The sequence below is a fragment of the Molothrus ater genome, chromosome 18 (assembly GCF_012460135.2).
Source record: "Molothrus ater isolate BHLD 08-10-18 breed brown headed cowbird chromosome 18, BPBGC_Mater_1.1, whole genome shotgun sequence".
NCBI classification, from domain to species: domain Eukaryota; kingdom Metazoa; phylum Chordata; class Aves; order Passeriformes; family Icteridae; genus Molothrus; species Molothrus ater.
Genome location: NC_050495.2, coordinates 3692908 through 3713962, shown reverse-complemented (window position 1 = coordinate 3713962; position 21055 = coordinate 3692908). Strand labels below are relative to the sequence as shown.

General features: G+C 41.9%; 1 protein-coding gene across 12 annotated transcripts in view; it reads left to right on the top strand.

The window, feature by feature from the left end:
• ATXN2 (ataxin 2) overlaps window positions 1-21055 on the top strand; it is a 49765-nt gene that overhangs the window by 16882 nt on the left and 11828 nt on the right. For 2 of the 12 annotated variants that reach the window (XM_036393595.2, XM_036393594.2), the window contains exons 7-20: window positions 594-685; window positions 3276-3473; window positions 3976-4154; window positions 5708-5917; window positions 8099-8281; window positions 9765-9953; window positions 10738-10845; window positions 11736-11806; window positions 12494-12801; window positions 13226-13289; window positions 13406-13558; window positions 14492-14552; window positions 16441-16625; window positions 17258-17390. In XM_036393595.2, the coding sequence (XP_036249488.1) occupies window positions 594-685; window positions 3276-3473; window positions 3976-4154; window positions 5708-5917; window positions 8099-8281; window positions 9765-9953; window positions 10738-10845; window positions 11736-11806; window positions 12494-12801; window positions 13226-13289; window positions 13406-13558; window positions 14492-14552; window positions 16441-16625; window positions 17258-17390 (2134 nt within the window). Of the gene's footprint in view, window positions 1-593; window positions 686-3275; window positions 3474-3975; window positions 4155-5707; window positions 5918-8098; window positions 8282-9764; window positions 9954-10737; window positions 10846-11735; window positions 11807-12493; window positions 12802-13225; window positions 13290-13405; window positions 13559-14491; window positions 14559-16440; window positions 16626-17257; window positions 17391-21055 lie in introns of all 12 variants that reach the window. The other 10 variants (XM_036393593.2, XM_036393592.2, XM_036393597.2 and 7 more) reach the window with 9 other exon arrangements.

Genomic DNA, 21055 nt, shown 5'->3' with positions numbered 1-21055 from the left:
GCATATTAACTATGGGCAGAACAATTCTCCTGTCACTTTTGGTGTCCATACTGTAGAGCTGAGATTTATTGGAATGCCCAGTACTCTCAGTGCTTTTATAAAATATTCAAAGCATTTATTGTTGTGCTTGAGTGCTGTGATAGCAGTTTTACTGAAGTGGGGGAGTTGTGCAGATCAACAGGAGTCTTCTGCCTGTGGTGCCTCTCAGGTGATTCCATCAGTGCTTTTGAAATGTTTCAGGAGTGTTAATTTGCACTTTTTGGAAAAGGCAAAAAAGATACTAATGTATGTATGTCTTGCTAGCCAGTAGTCTTCTAGTACAGAGTGAGCATGTACTTAAAAAAAAAAACCTCATAAAAACAATACAAAGACTCACACAAACAAAACAAAAAGGAATTTTGAAGGTAGAATCTGTGCAGCTGATGAACAAAGCTCCCTGAAACAAACTGTGGCATTAATAACTCTGTTATCTGGACAGTGAATTCATAGGCCCAGGAAAAAGGGCAGAAGGTTTAACTTCTGCCATCAGCCCTTCATTTGAAGGGAATGTGTTTCCAGTGTCATTTTGAAAAACAAGCATCATTTTCTTCTAGTCTAATGGATGGGATCCCAATGACATGTTTCGTTACAATGAAGAAAATTATGGTGTAGTGTCAACTTATGACAGCAGTTTATCTTCTTATACGTAAGTTCCAAAATATTTTGTTATTAGATTTGTATTGAATGTTCTCCCTGGTTTGACAAACTTTATATTCTGCAGCTCCTTTTGCATAGTTTCTGAAGTTGTGGAATCAAATAACTGCAAAAGCAATGAATGAATGGTGCTTAAGAAACCTTGCCAGCTTTCTGTGAATAGTTAGATGTAGAAATCTTTATATATTCCCTTAAATGGGCACAGCTCATTGCCATTGCAGAGTTTTCTGAATTTAGCCATGCAATAAGGCTTGTTTCTTGCAGAAACTTCCAGGAATAGGGTGGAAAGCTGTGAATTAATCTGTATGTAGCTGCTATACCTACAGTTTTTTGTTTAACCTAGCAGAGCAGTTTGGCTAAACCCTGATTTTATTGAGACAATTGATCTGGAAGATCCTGGAATGCTGAAAAGCTGCTGATAACCAGGGTGGGGGTTGTGTGCTTGTTTAGCAGACTTGTCCAGCTCTAAACTGAAGTTTTAGTTAAATATAATAACAACTGGAATATAGAAGTAGTATAAAGGCTGCTCTGGCTACTCTGGCAGTGATTTATTCCCCAGAGTCTGCAGCTCTAATGTTCACTGCAACTGCAACACAAATGGACTGCAGATGTTCACAGCCATTGTGAAATGGCTTCAGTATTTCCCCACTCTTTTAACCCCCAAAGCAGAAATCTGTTTTTTCAATATCAAGGAATAGCAGTGAATATTTTGATTTTTGTGTGTGTGTGTGTGTGTGTGCACTTGTCTACAGGTCTGTGGTTCAACAATGTGATTTCTGTGTTTTGTGCAAAACCTGTAACATGGTGATAATCAAAGTGTCCTAATCAGCTTATATTTGAATCCTGGGGAAGCTGTTCTTTTCTTCCCTTCACTGCTCTAAGTACTTTTTGTACTTTTGAACTTTAGTCTTCCATCTTTCTGCTCTCTGGATATTAATGGAAACAGATTAAAAAACATGAAGGTGGCTTTAAATTAATTCCATTTTTCCCCCCCTAGTCAAGCAACTTGCTTTGCATATCAGTCTGCTAAACTGGGAAGCTCTTTTGCTGATTTTCCATGAAATGCTTAGATGTGCAGCTGAAGGGGTTCTTGTTTGATTGTTTTCTCTTCCTAGAGCTAAGCAGTAGCAGGTAGAGTTTGTCAAACTGCATCAGGGTACAAGTTTGTGTTCCAGCAAATGTTTTGATCATCACCAGGGTTCTGAACAATGTCATCCTGTCCATCCCCTTCCTCTCATCTTTAATGGCCTGGTAGAAAACATGAAATCATTCCCTGCCTCTCGAGGTTGCCATACATCCCTTCATTTTTTGCACTCACTTTAAATAAATGAAGATTATTGGCTGTTCTCCTTTATTGTCTTATTAACAATGGAGGGGGCCTGGGACCAGGTTTGCATTCATGTAAATGTTATTTGCCAAAGCTTTGTGCTGAAGGGTTTTATTAAATATTCCTGCAGTTACCATTGATAAGGCCAGTAAATGTTTTGACTGGCCAAAAATGAGAGGGAAAGCCTGTGCTGCAGTAGCTGAGTGCTGGCTTGGAATCTGGCAAAGCCACTTGTTTTCCTCGTTCTGCCACCAACACTTGAGCAATTTTGCATGTATTATTCTATACCTGGCTTGTATCTCCACCCACTTTCTTTGTTTTGCTTCTTTATATTATTCAAAATATGGGCAGTAGTGATTCTATAATGCCCAGCAGAGCATGGGCCAAGCCTCAGCTCTGTTCTGTATTTTTATCCAGCTTATTCTGAAGTAAGGTTGGTGGAACAACTTTGGCAAGTTAAAATCAGGGGGGAAAATTGTTTTTTTTTTAAACCTAATGCAAACATTAGGACAGATAAACCCCAAAAATGGGTGGCAGAAGGAAGTGCCAGGTATGGTCCCGTCCCTGGTTGGGTTTTTTCAGTGTTTCAGTGCTCATGTATTGAGTTTTGGCTTGGTGGCTGTCCTATGGGATGATTTTTGCAATATTCCATTGCCTGCCATAGACACATGGAGAGGATGGGATTGAGGTCCTGGCACTCACAGATGAGTCAGGAATTTCTGGTCCTGTGCTCTGAAGTGTTGCATCCATCTTCTCTGCAGTTCTTCAGAACTGGGAGGGCTGAAATCCATGGCTGGAATTATCAAAGGAGTAAGGATGTTAGTCTCCAATTTCACTAGGATTGTGTCTGCTGGCAATGTGTAAATAGCTAAAAAAAAATTCTAATTTGGGCTCTTGGTGTAGCTTCCTATGTAAACAGCAGTCTGAGGCTTTTTATTCCTGATGTTCTCAACCATGTTAAAAGTTGGAGCCTTTGCACAGCTTTAGGGACTGGGGATTTTACAAATCCTGTGGAAAAGTTCTACACCCTGTCCTCAGCTCTCTAGGCAGGTACATGACCCTGAATTTGTCCATAATACCAAACCAGTCCAGGAATTTTGTATTAAAAAACAGACAGCAAGTCTACTGGCTTAGGAGCAAGATTGTTTTTTTTTCCCCTCTGACTCGGTTAGAACTAACACTGTGTGATTTTTGTAACTCCTTTGTGCTTTTGAATGCATTTCAGAGATTCTTTTCCTTTCCATTGTCTTTTTAGGGTGCCATTAGAAAGAGATAATTCAGAAGAGTTTTTAAAGCGGGAAGCCAGAGCAACTCAATTAGCAGAGGAAATTGAATCAAGTGCCCAATACAAAGCTCGGGTTGCCTTGGAAAATGATGAAAGGACAGAAGAAGAAAAATATACTGCTGTTCAGAGAAATGCTAATGAAAGAGAAGGACATGGTGTGAACACTAGGTACTTGAGTACACTATGAATAGTATTTTTATTTAAATTATGGAGGTATTTTGGTGCTGTAGCAGTTTGCTCATTGATACTGGGCTTTTTCAGCAGGCTTGATTAGGCTTGGAGCCTTGTGTAAACAATCCTGTGCTGCTTTTGGCACTCAGGCTGACTTGGACACCTCTGCCTGGCCCTGTATTATCTCTGTAGTGAAACAAACTTCCCCATTCTGACCTGTCACCGTGGTGAATTTGTCCCAAATTCCAGGAAGGGCAGTGGTTTCGGTGTGTCCTGGAGAATTTCAGGCATTACTGCTAATCCTTCAGTGCCTGTGGGCTCATAAAGTGGACTGTGTGGCCACTATCAAAAGCCAATTCATGAGGTGACTGTTGGGTCAACATCTGATACTATTTAGACTTTTCCCCTTGGTTTGATGGGAGAAAAAGAGGGAAAATGGGGAGCTTTTTGTTGCCTCTCAGTTGTGTCTCAACGCTGATAGAAATTTGGTGTGTTTCAGAGAAAATAAATACATTCCACCTGGACAGAGGAACAGAGATGTCCTGTCCTGGGGAAGTGGAAGACAAAACTCACCGAGGATGGGCCAGTCTGGATCAGGCCCACCCATCTCAAGGTCTGGATCCCACACTTCAGAATTCAGCCCTAACTCTGGAGCAGATCAGAGAGTAGTTAACGGAGGCAAGTATCTGAAATCTGAGTGAATGTGCCTCATAACACTGCAGAAAATCACCTCATTTTGTGTTGAAATGGTGTGGGACTGGTTTGTGTATTCCTTAAAACAGGTTAGCATTCATCATTTAACACAGAGGTTGTGAGTAGTTGGATTTGGGCTTAACTCACAGAGGAGCTCTCGTTGCACTGCTCTGTCTGTGGCTTTGCAGAACAGAAATGTCATTTATTTTCCTCCTCAAACACCTTTGTCTTAGATGATGGTGCACTGTGTGGTTTTAGAGATGAAAAACTGCATCAGCACTGCAAAGCTCTGGGTGGAGGAGCAGCAGTGCTGACACCTGGTGAGAGGCAGTGGCAAGAGGAAGCTTCTCTTCCTTTCTGGAAAAGAATAAAGCCACTTGCTTGCCTTGATGAAAATGGGAGGGGAAAAACAAGAACAGTGTTAGAGAAAAGGAATCCAAAGCCTTCCCTCCAAATGGGTATTTGAGTATTTTCTGCTGGACACATGGGAGGTATTTCTAACCAGGCATCAGTAGGCACTGCGTGGCAGTAATTGGTGTCCCAGAAGCCAAAAACATTTCTGGAGATGGGTTTCAGCAGTGGCCTGTCCTCAAGGCATTATTTGTAGAATTTAAAAATGCTATTATAATAAATTACTGTGAATAAATGAAAAATGTATAATACTCAAGTGATCTATCTGGAGAGGAAGTCTGAGAAGCATCCAAAGGTAAGTGAGACTTCCTTTCTAAAGCCAGAGTCAGCTCTGTAAAGGATGGACTACTGAGCCTTGCCCAAACAATGCTAACCTTGAGATTTGTCTGTAGTATTTGTGGTTTCTCTCACCCTATTACTCTGCTGAATCAACATCATAGACCTAAAATACTCAGAATGGCTTGTAAATTCAATTAATTCTGCTTTGAAAACCATGAGCCCTATATCCTAGATAAAAATCCTCCATCAATACCTCAGATAAGTGATAAAGGCACAAATGTCAGCATTCAGACACTGAACACCGCTGGTTTTTGTAAAGATCCAGCTCCTGGATGGATATTTACTCATCATTTGGTTTGAAAGTAGCAGTTTGTGTGGTCAGTACTGTTTGTGAACAGCTGTTTGAGAACCTCTGGTAGCTGTTAAGGACCTTGTGGAGTGCTGGGTGCTGTGGAGCATTGGTATGCCAGGCTAACAGATCAAACTTTACTGTCTGTTCCTTAGTAGTGTTTGTAGATCCTAATTAACCCTTTGGGGAGCCTGTGACATTCACAACTTCAATTTGACCCCAAAAACCAAGGCAGACCCAACCCTGCAAAGACTTTCTCTCCTCAATTCCTCAATTACCACCTCGATCCATCCCCAAAGGGTTAAACCATGGAAAAAAAAAACCAAAAAAAAAAAAAAAAAACCAAAAAATCATTTTGTCATATTTTACTTTTTTTTTTTTTTTTAATTTCTGTTGCCCTCCCCATCCCCTCCCTCCCCCTTTCCCCCCAAACCCCCCCCCCCCCCATAATTTTTTTCTTTAGTTTTTATACTTTCCTTCATATCATTTGTTCTGTCAGGTGTTGCCTGGCCATCGCCTTGCCCATCTCCTTCCTCTCGCCCACCTTCTCGCTACCAGTCAGGTCCCAACTCTCTTCCACCTCGGGCAGCCACCCCTACACGGCCGCCCTCCAGGCCCCCCTCGCGGCCCTCCAGGCCCCCGTCTCACCCCTCTGCTCATGGTTCTCCAGCTCCTGTCTCTACTATGCCTAAACGCATGTCTTCAGAAGGTACAAATATACCACGATTTGTTCATGTTTTTTTAATTTTTCTTTTTTATTTTTGTTTTGTCTTTTGTTTTAACTCCTCCGTGAGTTGTTATTGACAAGAGTTGTTTTCGTTTTTTTTTGTTTTGTTGTTTTTTTTTTTTTTCCTCTTCATTACTTAACCTATAATTTGTGTTTAACTTTAGTTTATCAGACTATTTCTATTAACCTTTTATTTTTGTTTTGTTGGTTTGGTTGGTGGTTTGTTGTTTTTTGTTTGTTTTTTTTTTCCCTGTTTGTTTGATTTGAAGAGCTTTACAAAAACGAAAGAAAGCTGTGAAATTTCCCGAGTTTGGTATGAAATTAAACTCAGCTTTGTAAACGCTGCTCAGTGTCTTAAATTAACCAACAGCAACATGCAGGACCTGATAACCTGATAATCTGATAACCTGATAACTAGGGAGCATTTTCAGAACTATCAATTTGTATAAAATACCAATTTATATAAAATACCAATTGATATAAAATGCCAATTTATATAAAATACCAATTTATATAAAATACCAAATTTAACACAATTATTCCACAAAAAGCATAACTAAATCACTGAATCACCTCTTGTAAAGGAACCAATGACAATTATGATTATAAAAATGCTGTATTCAGAGAAGTGGACTGTAGAATGGGGTAGGATGAGCTGCTTCAAAGGTGAATTTGTAGGAAATTTTTATTCAGAACTATAAATCAGCTCCCTAGCAGTCAATAATATACAGAGAAAGGCTGACCTGTGAGTCTTTGGTAGCTGTATGCAGAATTATCCCAACTAAATTTGTCCTGGGGGGGTGCAGTAAGGAACACGGTTTATAATTTTTATTTCAAGTGCATTTAAACCCTGCACAACATGGTGTTGCAAGCCTAGAAAATGCAAAGTGTTTGTACTGAGCTCCCTGGAAACCTGCAGTGGGTGCTGTAGCTGGCTCCACTGGAGCCATGGGAGAGAGGGGAATGATCCCTGAGACTCAGCAGGAACACTGGGAAATGCTCCTGACCAAAAAGTGGGGGGTAGCCACATCTGTCTGGCCTACTGTCCATTTATTGTGGGGTTTTTGTGGAGTAAGGAACTGAGAATCCACCTGCAAACTGAATTCTTTCTTAGCACTTGTGGTTGGTTTGTCAGGCATGCAGTGAAGTGCTGCTTACTGCAAGGTTTAATTCTTACTGCTGCAAGATTATTCCTGGGAAATGTGTGTTCAAAATACTCACCTGTGTGAAATTTGCATTGAAGTGGACTTGAGATTCATGGTTAAAATAGAGGCTGACATTTAAAGATTTATGTAACCAGGAAAGGTACTTGGTGTTTTAGAAGTTTTTCTGAAACCTAAAAGCCATTATCTGAACTCGACCCTGTTACTGACCTGTGTTAAAAATGAGCTGCAATCAGCCAGATTCTGTTCACACACAGTTTTTCCTCTTGAATATCAACATTTGAGTCTAATCCTGTAAAGAAAATGTTTATTAATATGCAAGAATTGTATTGCTGCTTAGATTTGAGCATAACTATGGTGTGGCAGCTGTGCAGGCTGTGTAGAATTCCTGTATTCACTTATGACTTTGGCTTCTGGTGTTAAACATGCATGACTTGAACCTTGGGATAACAATCCCTTGTTTAGGTGCAATTTTTGCTGACTTGTAAATGAATTGTGACCTGCTGCAGGCAATTGAGCCTCACTGCAGAGAATGCTCTGCTGAAATTCCCCAAGAGCATTGGGCAGCCAGTGGTGGGATCACTGTAAATGGTTGGGATCACTGACCACCTGACAAAAACACTGGGAATTTTTTATTTTCTGGAAAAATGTTTGATAGCCTGGAACTGTGCTTATCCAGGGGCAGCTGCACCACTGACCTTTGTGGCTTGGCTTGCACTCGGCAGTGGTGGATGCTTGGATTGAAATATTTTAAATCCAGACCTTGCACACCTGTTTCAGTGCTGATAAAACCTCTGAACACCCAGGAGCTGCCCTGGGGAGGTGATGAGTTTGGCAGCCTGGCTGAACCAATGCCTTGGCCTTTCTAATATATCAGTGCCGATTTTATTGCTGCTTTATTGAGAGTTTTAAGATTAAATACAATTTGAAGAAGATACATTTGAGTTTTCTGTAGTGAACATCAAGCACTTATCGTGTGGGGTTGTCTTTTTTTCCTCAGGGCCTCCACGGATGTCTCCAAAGGCTCAACGGCACCCTCGAGGTCACAGAGTCTCTACTGGTAGGGGTACAATTTCAAGTGGCTTAGAATTTGTATCTCATAATGCACCTGGGGAAGCATCTACTGCTGCAGTGGCACGAGGCAGCCCTTCAGGTGGGACGTGGTCATCAGTTGTCAGTGGGGGTAGGTAAAGCTTGGCTTATTGCAGATGGCTTGCAGGGGTATCCTTAGAGTGGGAATCTTGCCTTTTCCAGGCAATTCAGGCTCTGAATAATCATTTTCCAGGCAATTCAGGCTCTGAATGATCAAATATTGGGCTAAGATTGGAGCGGGGATGTTCCCAGATAGCTGAGTGAGAGTTGGTGCAATATTGTACCCGCTGTAGGGTCAGGTGCTGTGGGGAGAGAAAGGAAGGAAAAGTGTGGGAATTAGTTGTTGAAAGGATTCATTTTTAGGGGATTTGTTGGAGGAGTTAGAGATTTGCCACTGCATCCCTGAGTTTGGTTATGGCAGCGTGGCTGGATTGTGGTTTACAAATGAAGGAGGTGTTTGGGTAGAGGTTTTTGGTGTTAAAAGATGAATTGATACTCAAGTTAAGTTGGATGTACTTCTCCTTTAAAATTTACATGGATTTTAAGTGGTGATGTTGTTCTTGGCTGCTGTAGGAGCAGTTATAGTCAGTGTCTTATTTTTAATCTGTTAATATATTTTTTTTAATATTTGACTTAAAGCTCAGTCTTGTGCCACAGGTCTAGTCTGGAGCTCTTGAGTTGAGGCCATGTTCTGGTGGGCTGTCAGGAGCTGGGTGTTTCCTTGAGGGCAAGAGAGCAACAGTTTGGTCTTTTTTAGGTCCTTTTTGGGTATTTTTTAGCAGTGCAGAATTCTAGAGGAGCGTAGTGGGGAACACATTTCTCAGAAGGAAGGTACAAATTAGACCCACATAGGCTTGTTGCCTTGTGGAAAAATCTTCAACTCTTCTATTGTGGCATTATTTGTGATTCACCTTCCCTGTTTATATATTATTAACATGCAAGTAGGACTGTTAAACCACTTACCTGCCTTTCTGCTCACTCCCTGGGAGTTAATATGTGACAAAAAGCACAAGTGGGATGAGCAGGAAGCAGGAGCCACAACTTACTGCTCAATGGATACACAACTTTCCATGCTGCTTTAACACAGGGGCAAAAAATATACCTAAAACCACTCTTTTTTCAATAGGCTGTGTTGTTTTTTTTCCAGCTGGCAAACCTCCAAAAGAGGACACTGTAAAATGGATGTGGTTTTTTCAGCCCTCTTAAAAAATATTTTACATCTCTTTGTGTGGAGACCTGACCACCTTTTGTGTTCTGCCTGAAACTGGGTTAATGTGAGCTGGTGTAGTTGCACTGCTGGGGATTTGGGGAAGCATTTTGCAGATTCTTGGTGGGATTAGAGGGCAGTGATAAATTTTGGGGGACAATCTACAGAGAAATCACCCCATTCTCTATGAAATGCTGTGCTGTAAAGAACTAGGAGATGTGCCTGAAAGGTAAACAGGTTTTCAGTTACTACATAATATCTCACCAAGTCTTTCAAAGCATGTTTTGTAGCCATTTTAAAACTAAAACAAACTGCTGAGCAGATGGGGAAGCTCATCCTATAACTGCTTTTTCCTGTTTGTTTCTAGTTCCGAGATTATCCCCTAAAACACACAGGCCTAGGTCTCCAAGGCAGAGCAGCACTCCCATGGGACCAGCTCTGCCTTCTCCTCAGCCTGGTACTATTCCCACTGAATCTGTTGCCATGCCTGTTCCAGCTGCCTCTCCTACACCTGCCAGCCCTGCATCCAACAGAGCAGTCACCCCTTCCAATGAAGGTAAGTGGCCCTCACTGCCTCTGCAAATGCAATTTTTGCATTTCCCTAATTCCTGATGAGGAATCTGCCCAGGCAGGAGCACAGCTGCTTGCTGAATCACAGGAAAACTTGGGATACATTGAATTTTACTGTGAGTTCCCACTTCTCCAGCTTTAAACTAAGGTTGGAGAGAGGCTTTTTGAGAATTCTCTATGCTTAGTTTCTTGTGCCCTTAAGGAATATGGGTTTACAGGTGTCTGACTTAATTTTTTTAATTTTTATTTTTTTTAAAATTTTTAATATTTTTTTTTAGTTTTTAATTTTTTTCTCAATTTTTTAAAGAGGATTTCTTTTTCCAAACTGAGGTTTTGCCTCTTTTTTAAGTTAAAGAAACACAGGCAACTGGTTTCAAACACAGCAAAAGGAATGGGGGGAAAAAAACCCAAACATTCAGGAGCACAGTCAAATGTCTAAGAACTCTCAAATCTTTGTAGCATTCTGTATGAAGAGCTTGGACTGCTGAAAATAATTGGCTCTGAGTTTATAGTTTGCTCAGTGTGGTTAAGGTTTTGTGTATGATGAGAGGGATGAGTTTAATTGGGTTTTTTTCATTACACAGTGGGATGGGGAAGGAGGATGAGGGAGGGTGATCCTCCAGGCACCAACTTGGTAGCAGGAAATGTGTAACTTAAAAGGTTTTTCGAGCTAAAAATGGTTAAATCTCTCCCCTGTTTCTCTCTTGCCTTCTCTCTTTGCTCAGTTGGGATTGTGTATAAGAGAATAAGTTTGGTAATTTATTTTCCAGCTAAAGATACAAGGCTTCAGGACCAGAGGCAAAATTCTGCAACTGGAAACAAGGAGAATATAAAGCCAAGTGAGACTTCTCCTAGTTTTTCTAAACCTGAAAACAAAGGTTTGTATCCAAAGCTTTCATGTACTGGAGTGATGTAGGAATTGTGCACCCTAAACCTGCTCTCCTGGCAGCTTTAGTTGGCATTTTAAGGAAGGCTTGGAGGCAGTCTGGTGTTCTACAGTGAAATTTGGTCATGCAGTTGTGAAGTGGCACTTTGAAATGTTGTTTGTGACTCATTCCATCAACACCAAATGTAGAGATGCTCATGTGGATGGTGTGATTTCACTTGTTTTTTTTTTCTTTTTTTTCCCTCCTTTCTTTCCCCTGCTCACAGAGCTGCTTTTTAGCTGCCTTTGGACTCAATGTTTCTGCTTAGAGCTGTGCTCACAATACTTCTGAGCATCGTGGTCAGCAGAGCTTTTCTGACTGTGCTTTTCCTATTATGCCTTACATTTGTTTGTCTCTGTAGAGCTGTTTGTTCATTCAGTCCTCAGAAAAAACCCCAGTCTTTTCATGTTGTTAAACTGAGAACCAGATCCATTCATTCTCTCATTGGAGAGACCTTTAGGATGAGTCCAGCCATAAAGCTCACCTTGGTCAGTGTTTCTCCTTCACTTGCTGTGTTTTGAAATGCTGGCACAGGCTGGGTTGGGGCTTTTGTTGCATGTTCTTTGTGTTCAGGGAGTTCTGCAGTCCCTGCACCTCGGGGCTTCTGCCTTGGTGTGGTGCATGAGAACTAAAGATAAATCAGTTATGTAATGCTCTGCTTTCACAGAGAATTTCTGTGTGCTCATATACATAGGTCATGGAATTCTACCACATAAAAACCCAAAATAAGGGGCTGGATTTCATTTTTATATCTGCAAAACCATTCTATTTCTGCAAACATAGTGATGTGTATAAAACTTGTGTTAGGAATGCTTGGACAATGTTGATCTTGTATTTGGCAGGTGTCTCTCCAATTGTTTCAGAGCATAGAAAACAGATTGATGATTTAAAGAAATTTAAGAATGACTTTAGGGTAAGTTTGTCTCTGTTAATGGTGTCATCGTTTTCATGTGCATCCAGATTATTTTAATGAATTGAACACACTGGCTATGTTAACAGGTCTTTATACTTTTGCCTAATGTATGAAAATATCTGTAAGAATTCATGTTATGTATTACAAAATCAATGCTGACTCTTGTTTGTACAATTGCCTAATGCACATAAATGTGAATATTGACTGTGCACTGAAAACAGGACTTGAAACCTGTTTGATCATTAGGCACAAATAATTATCTCACACTCCATATGGAGGAGCTGTTGCAAAATTAAATGAAGAGTTTTGCAGAGGAAAATTGAAGATGAATTCATATTACTTATTTCCTGGTTATAAGGGTTTATTAAATCAGGTTAGCTTTTCAAGTGGTGCTGTTAATCACTCAGGGGATGAGTCCAGAGGGTTGTCTGAAGCTTTCCTGTCACTCCTTAATCAACATACAGGTCACTTGAGTGGCTGAGCAGCTCCTTACACTGTGCCAGCTTAAACGCTGTCAGTGCCCATGGATTTCTTTCCATGTAGAAATGGAAATGAGTGTTTTAAAAGGTCATTTCCAGATGATGGAGGCTTGTGGGACTGTGTTTTACTCTGTGTATGTGACAGCATTAGATGGTCTCTCCTGAGTTTTGTATCAATTTACTGAATATATCCCTTGGGTTTTTTCAGTTACAGTCCAGTTCTTCTTCAGATGCAGTGGATCAGCTGCTAAACAAAACCAGAGAAGGTGAAAAATCAAGAGATGTAGTTAAAGAAAAGACAGAATCCACCCCTAAAGAATCTATCATAGAAGCTGGCAGTAACACCAACTCCAGTGGTGGCAGTAGCAAACCCAACAGTCCCAGTATTTCTCCTTCCATGAGTAACAGCTCTGAGCAGAAGCGAGGGCCTGAGGTGACCTCCCAAGGTGTGCAGACATCTGGGCCTGGAAGTAAACAAGACAAAGAGGATAAAGAGGAGAAGAAGGATACTTCAGAGTGAGTAACCATGCCTTTTGGAATAAGCACATCTTTATTAGCAGCAGACCTTGCGTAGAAGTCATGACTGGGTGACACATTCCTGGCTCCAGGTGCTGACAGGAGAAACAGCAGGGGAAGGGGCTGCCCTGGAAGTCATCTCCTGACTCAGTGCAGAGCTCTGGTCCTGTTGATGCCTAGTTCACATCTAAAAGCTTATTTCAATGTTTTCCTGGCTCACATGAGCTGTGGTATCAACTGGAAGACTTGTGGTTAGTTGTAGTAAGAGTCCCTCAATGAAGAGTGGCTTTTTGCATGCCGTGAGGTGTTTGACTTCTCAGAAATCTGACTCACAGATGGAAATGAGGTGTTTCTTAAATGATTAATTGCAGATACTCCTGTAAAAGAATAATGCCCAACTTAATTTTTTGTTCCTTATGTTTAGGCAAGTTAGAAAATCAACACTTAATCCCAATGCTAAAGAGTTCAACCCTCGATCTTTTGCTCAAGTAAGTGATTTGATGCTGTTTATCAATGCCTTTGAATAGATCTTTATAAAACCAACTTTTCCTTGGAGGATACTCAAACTAACCCTGCCATATCCACTGCTCACCTCTGTTTGTAGCCGAAACCTTCTACTACACCAACCTCCCCTCGTCCTCAAGCTCAGCCCAGCCCCTCCATGGTGGGGCATCAGCAGCCAACCCCCGTGTACACTCAGCCTGTTTGTTTTGCACCAAATATGATGTACCCGGTTCCAGTGAGTCCAGGCGTGCAGGTAAAGTGCTGCAAACTCCTCAACACTTCACAGAAATCCTCAGGAAGCTGAGCCAGGGCTTAGGAATCATGGAATGGGTTGGGTTGAGAAGGACCTTAAAGATCAGCTTGTTGCAGCTTGGGAGCTATGAGTAAAGGAGTGAAATAGTGCAGCTTGTGTTGCTCTTGTAAATATAAATCATGTTGTTGTTAAGTTTTGGCTGTGTAAATACTGACTTTTCCCAGTGCTCCCTCAGTCTGGATGTTCAAATAATTCCAAACACTTGTAAATGCCAGCAGCCCACATTTATTGTGGATCTGTGCAGGTTTCCTCCCAGTTCTCCAAGCATAGTCTCTCACTCTGCAACTGTTTCTTTGTTCCAGCTGTGTCCCCCTGGTTTCTGGTTGTTGTAGGGATCACTGGGATTTCAGATCTAGCTCCATTATCATAGAATCATGGAATACCCAGAGGTGGAGGGGACCCACAAGGATTTTCAGCCCAGCTCCTGGCCCTGCATAGGCACCCCAACAATCCACCCTGTCCCTGAGAGCACTGTCCAACCTCTCCTGGAGCTCTGGCAGCCTTGGGGCTGTTCCCATTCCCTGGGGAGCCTGTTCAGTGCCCCAGCACCTTCTGGGGGAAGAACCTTTCCCTGATATTTCATTCTAACCTTCTCCTGAGTCAACTTCGTACCAAAAAGCTGCTGTGAGGCTGTCAGGGTGAGCCCAGTGCCTGCAGTAGCAGCAGTAGCATTCCTGGGCTGGTTGTTGCCAACCATCTGGTCTTAGTTGTGTGTCCGTGCAGACTCAATGTCACTGATCCAAGAAAATCTCATAGGTTAGGCAGAGTTCACTAAACCCTGTAGCAGAGCACATCAAAGCTGAGTGGGCCCCCCACCCCTGCAGACACTGAGTTTTTAAAGGAATATCATACCTTCAACTTGTTCTGTTTCAGCCTTTGTATCCTATTCCCATGACGCCCATGCCAGTGAACCAAGCCAAGACATATAGAGCAGGTAAAGGTGAGAATAATACTGCCTGTTTGGTTCTCAGTCTGCATGCAGCATGGCTAAATGACAAATGTTTGTGTGTTTTCTAATCCATGGCAATTTGGTTTCAATCAATATTTTAAATGCTATTTTTATTAAAGGGAAGTAAGTGGAAATACTAATGGATTTTTAGATAAACTAATTCAGCTAAAACACGCCAGGTTTGAGTAATGGGGGGTTGCTTGGCTTGGAATCTGATTTGACAAACAGGAAAACATCTCTGTTACTTGGAGCATTAGGGTGAGCTGATCATCTCCTGTATTTCATAAATATCACAGGTTTGTTTAAAGGGAACTTCCCTGCTGGTTTTCTGTACTGATTTGCAGCAGTTGGTGCTTCATAGATGCAGAGTCCCTATTTCTCCAGAAAGAGTTTGCTCTGCTGCTCTTCTGGAAAGAGCTGGTTCCAGTTTGTTCTTGTTCATTCCTGCAGCCCCAGTGACTGAGCAGCTGGACTGACAATGACAATGCCACGTTTTTAAGTGACACCCGTGGCTGTGGAGTCATGATGGGTGCTGGGATGTTCCCTGTGCTGGGCAGGGCAGTGAGGGAGCAGAAAGTGCTGCTCTTGTTCTTGTGCTCCTGTTCCAGGGAGTGCTGTGACTGTGCCCAGTGAATGCTTCTGCAGTGGCAGCAATGCTGCAGGACAGCAGCAGCACTGCAGCTCCAGTCGCTGCAGGAGGAAATTTTTTCCTGCTGTTCAGAGACAAACAAGTGGCCTTTATCAACCTAGGGGAGACAAAACCCTGCAATGTATTTCTGTGTTAAAACACAGTAACTTCACTGTGGCCTCACCCCTGAAATCTTCTGGTTAGTAGCACTGTTTTAATCAGAAATACATTGCTGGGTGAGGCAGCTCCAATTCTGAGTTCCTTTTTAAGTTCCAGTATTTCCTACATATCCATCTGTGTGCAGCACAGCCCTGTGGGAGCTGCCTGGGTTACAGCTCTGTGCCTTTACTCTGTTCAAGTTGCCTCCTGTATTTACTTCTTTCTGTTGTTGATCTGCAGCGTAAATAAAATCACTGAGTGAATTTACGGATGTTTTCTCCTCTCCCTAAGAGGTTGCCCCTGCAGTGGAGTTTAGAGGAGCCTGAGGTAGCTCAGTTAATAGTTGCAGGAAGCTGGAGCTCTCCTGGAGCTCCCATGCCCCTGCTTTATAGGCTGAATTAGTTTGTTCCAAGTGAATTGGGTGGTCGCCTTCCCATGACAGCTCAAGTGATCCCACACTGCTCTGCTTTTTTTCATCTTTCTTCCTTCTTAATTATTCCTACTCCTTATAGGTTTTGTCTCCCTCAGTGTTGTCTGTGACCTAAAATTTGCTTTCTGCTGCCCTGAGGGGTAGCACAGAGCTCAAAAGATGTGAAAACCTTGAGTTGTGGCTGGGTGGAGACCTTTATTGTGCTCTCCTCAGCCATAAGCACGAGTCATTTTGACATAAAGACTCAGATTTCCAGCTGATGGAACAGTGGCTGAGTTGTTCTCATAGAAGGTGAAAAAGCCTTTCAAAGGGGGCAGGATTAATTGGTTAATGTAGGTATCCTGATATAACCTTTCTCTTGCACTTCTGATTCTGGTCAGTCTTTCTCTCCCTCCACTTTCTTCCTTCACAAGAAAGGCAGGGCTGGGTTTGTGGCTGTGTATATCCAGCCCAAAGGCAGTGATGAAAATCAAATGTTTCCTGGAGAAACTCTTCTTCACACTGTTCATTTTTGATAGAGCTCTAACTTATGGCTAAAGGTGCGGGGTGAGGATATTCCACATGGTCCCAGTAACATTATTACAAGGTAGAACCTTTCAGAAAGCTCCATATTTTTCTCTCTGTCTTTCTGACATGAGACAATCTTTGTTTTTCAGTACCAAATATGCCCCAGCAGCGGCAAGACCAACACCACCAGAGCACCATGATGCATCCTGCCTCAGCAGCAGGCCCTCCAATTGTAGCTACTCCACCTGCTTACTCTACACAATATGTTGCATATAGCCCCCAACAGTTTCCTAATCAGCCTCTTGTGCAGCATGTGCCACACTACCAATCTCAGGTAAGAGTCCTTTCCATGCTCCCCATCAATCCAAGCACAAATGGTGAAGTGGTTCAGAGCTAAATAACCCCCTTGTGTCCAGTCCTGAGTCACCCTGAAGAGTTTCTGTGTTCTGGAGCACACGTGGTGATCTTGGAATGTGCTTCAAAGCCTAACAAATTTTAAGGTCCTAATGAATTTTAATGTCCTAACGAATTTTAAGGTCAGTTTAGAAGTTGGCATTTATTATTGATACGGTTTTTTAGCTCTTTGAAGAGTTTCTTCAGGTCACGGCCAGCACATCTCCTGGTTAAGTGTTCTAAAAATAACTTAACTTGGTGGACTGCTCTTACTTCAAAGGCTGTTAAATCTACATGTGTAATTGGATAAATGTATAAGCTTAATGCATTATTAGAGTGGCAAAAATTGGACATGCCAGTGATTGCTGTCAGTTTCTAGCCCTTAAATTCTGGAAACAATTGGGACAATCACAGCAGTGTGAAATCACAGCAGTGAAATCCTCAGCTCGCTCTGCGTTTGAGCAAGGCCGAGCTGCCGCCCTTTCAATCCCGACTCTTTAGATGACAAAAATTTCTTTGGAGTTAATTGTTAACCCAGTTAACTGTGTGGTTTTTCCTTTGTTCTGCCTGCAGCATCCTCATGTTTATAGCCCTGTAATACAGGGCAACGCTAGGATGATGGCCCCACCAGCACACGCACAGCCGGGTTTAGTATCTTCCTCTGCAACACAGTACGGTGCGCATGAACAGACACATGCTATGTATGGTAGGAAACGTTTTGTGTTATATGTAACTTTTTAAGTCCTTACCTTGTGCAGGGGATGTATTTAATCTCAGCCTTCCACCGTGGGTATCTCAGTAGATGTGGTTTATATTTCATAAAATGATGATGATGATGAGCAGAGCATTTGAAAACTGAGCCAGCTGGTTCAAGTGAAAACTCAAGTGTGCTGATTTCGGTAGGATGCCAGTGACCAAGATGAGATTTCAACCTGGGAGCTGCTAAAGAATATCTGCTGAAAGAAGTTTGTTCAAGTTCTCTTGATGCTCTTGATACATCATCCCTTGTTTGTTCCTTGATTATAATTAGTACTTGTTTTATTGCAAGGTTATGACCTCAGTTTCAAACTTGACTTTAGTTCTGGCAACTAGTGAAATGCTGTCTTTATGATACTACTGGCATTATTAACAGTATGAACACTGCTGTTTAAGCAAAATAAACCATGTGTTGCTTACCTTTCTCATTTGGTAAGTCAAGAATAAGTAAATGCAACAGCTCATGTATTGCTCTCACTTGGACAATTAGTCTCTAGCATTATCAGATGGGCATATTTCACTCACAGTGAAGTGCTGAAAATGTGGGTTACCTTGTGACAAAAGTAAAATGTGCAAGAACTTTCTAAAGCATTATAAATGTATGATAAATCAAGGCCCAATTTGGAGGAAAAAGAGCTCACTGCAAAACATGCTATTGAAAGAGGTAGAGTCAAGGTTGTTTAAGGCTTGGAAATTGTCATAAAATGTCAAAACAGCAGATGGTCTCTTGAAAACATGGCATTTCAATACTTGTTATAGCATCTGAGGAAAAGTTTTATTGGGTCACATATATTATTGACTTAGATTCTAATAAAAGATTTTCTGTACCTTTAGACATCTTTGTATGTTTTCGGGTGCTTAGTTTTACACTGCTACTTAATGGAAGTCCATGACATGTCATGAAAACTTACAGAGAATCTGGAGTTTAGTGGGAAGTTAATTCTGATTTTAAGAGGTGTCTTACCCGTCTGAAAACATCTTGTCAGATCTCTGCAGTGGTGTGGTAACAGAGTTAAGAAACAAAAATAACTTATTTTGGTGCTCAGAGGAAGAGCATTTGAGCTCATTTGTGCTGAAGCTGAAATGGAAGTTACTTGTAGAGATTAATCTTTCTCTCCCAGGTCCTTGCTAATTGTATTACTTTGATCTTTTCAACTCTTGTGCTTGAGGTGTCCATGTAAGCAGATCTTCTGTTTGCTTTTTCATTAGATTAAATAGAATTCTGATAAAGCGAATGATCAAAGGCTTTCAGACCTTTATTGGTGAAAACCCTCCTCTCAAATTCTAATTAAAATAAAACCAAACATGAGATAATATGAGATTTGATTCAGAATGGTTGCATGTGACTTTCTAGCAATTTCCCATTGTGCACCATCCTTATCTTCTGTAATCAGTGGGTTCTGCAGCAGTGAAGTACAAGCCCGTTGCCTTGCTTGGCTTTGATCAGATGTCTGTATAGTTTTTTTTCACTGATACTCTAACTTACAACTGTTAGATCTCATTCTGTGTTGGTTTTGCAGCTTGTCTGTTGTAGATATGTGACTACCTGCCAGTGCAAACAACTAAGTTGGGTCAAACTTGAGAATTCTTTGGTATTTCCTGCCATGTAATTAAATATTACTTTCCTAAGAGCACCTAATTTAACAGAAATGGCCTGTCCTCCTGTGTTCTTTCAAGTAGCTACTTGGTGACTCTTCTAAGTACTCTCCCATCTTCCAGTAAATGATGAAGTGCTTGAAATTTTTGTTACTGAAACCACTGAACCCAAGAGGATCGTGAACTCCATGTGATAGACCTTTTTTAAGGGTGTGTTCTTGCCCCTGTGCAGACGTGTTCAGTGAACATGAACTGTCTCAAATGTACCCTTCACCTTCCAAGGTGGCAGTGACACATGGAATGACTCCTGATGTTCTGCAGCAGCCTCTCAATTCACATTTTTTGCAAGTCTTGCATGTGCTGAGTGCCTGAAGACCTGGCCCAGATAGACTGTGCTTCCTCAAAGTGTGTCCAGCTGTAACGTGTCCACTTCAGCTTCCATTCATCCATGAGTGGGAAAAGGCAGGAATGCCAGAGGTGACCAATCTGAGCTGCTCATGGAGCTAAAGAACATCATGTTGGAATTGTTCACATCTGACTGAGTGACTATAAGAAAATATCCGTAACTTATGTGCTGTCTTTTGGGAATCTTAAGTTTACCCATATTTGAACTAAATATACCTGTGCACTTTGATTCTGGTCCTCTCTTAAAAAATAATTTGAAAGTACAGAATAACAACTTCCTGAGAAACAACCACCGCTGCTGCTTTTGATTTTGCTCAAACAATTTCCCTTTTGGCTCTTAAAAATTGCTCTCTGATTTTTAAAAGATACATTATTACTTAATTTTAGCACTGATATCAGGATTCAGTGGGCCACGCTGCCCTTTTAACCCTTCAAGGTACTGGTGCTTGCTTTGAGTTATTCCTGCAAAATTCACTCAGTTTTTCTCCTGCATATATGGTAGAGAGAAGATGTCTGCAAGAACTACTGTGCTGAGACCTGGGGGTTGGGGGGAAACCTCTTATCAAGTATTCCTAAGGTGTGAAATGTTTTCTGGTAAGATCTGAAACTCCACCTTCTCTAATGGTTTGGGACGAGTTGAAAGTCTGTGGCAAATAGTAACAGCCTGGCAGCCAAGAGCAAATCCTGTCAATATAAGGGAGCCACCCTCACTGCCAGAGTTTTGGGGTTGTTTTCCTTCCTGTCTTGTGAAGAGATAGCTGAATCCAAATTACATAGAGTGACCTACACTTGGTGATAAGCACTCTTCCATTTTAAAGTACTTTTGTCTAATGCTGTTTAATGGGATATTCCTGCACTTCTGGGATTTCCTTGCCAGTTGACAGTGTCACAACCCCGCTGTTGCCAAGAGAGAGAAGCAGAGCTGCATGGCCCCAGTAACCCCAGCTAAAGACAGGACAGAGGAGTGTTCAGATCTCTGGGGTTTTCCCCTCAAAATGGGGAAGGACAAAGTCCAAACAACTTTCCTCCCAGCCAGACGATTACAGCATCTGTGACACCTCAGCTGCGGAGCCACCATGTCCAGGAGAGTTTGAAATGTGACACCCTTACCTGGAAATGTGACACACAGCCGACCTGGAGGTGTCATCCTTCCCCTGCTCAGCTGCACCTTGGGTTCAGGAGGTTCTGTGTCTGTCTGGCAGCTGCTGGCTCAGGGTGGCCTCCCAGGCCCTGTCCTTGGGCTGCTGGAGTTTGCTGGCCACCGTCCTAGTTTGGCTCCTGTGTCACACAAAGCCCAGGCCAGGCTTCTGCTGCTGGTAGAGAATTTGGTTACCAAGTAGAGGGTGGATCTGTCCATTCCTGTGCCAATGAACTTGTGTTAGTTTTCTGTGTGGCTGATTTGTTTCCAGATTATCGGAGTCCTCTGAAAAACTTAACTTTTGTGTTTAAGAACTTGTGTAAAACCAGACCTTGGTTTTACGCAGATGCATTTCCTGTTTTTTGTGCTCTCATTCCTGTCCCTGTTCTCCCTTCCCTTTTCCCCTTCTGCTATGTTTTACTGGTCTGGTGTTGTCTCTAACTTTATCTGGTTTCTGTCTCAGCAGTAGAGTAAAT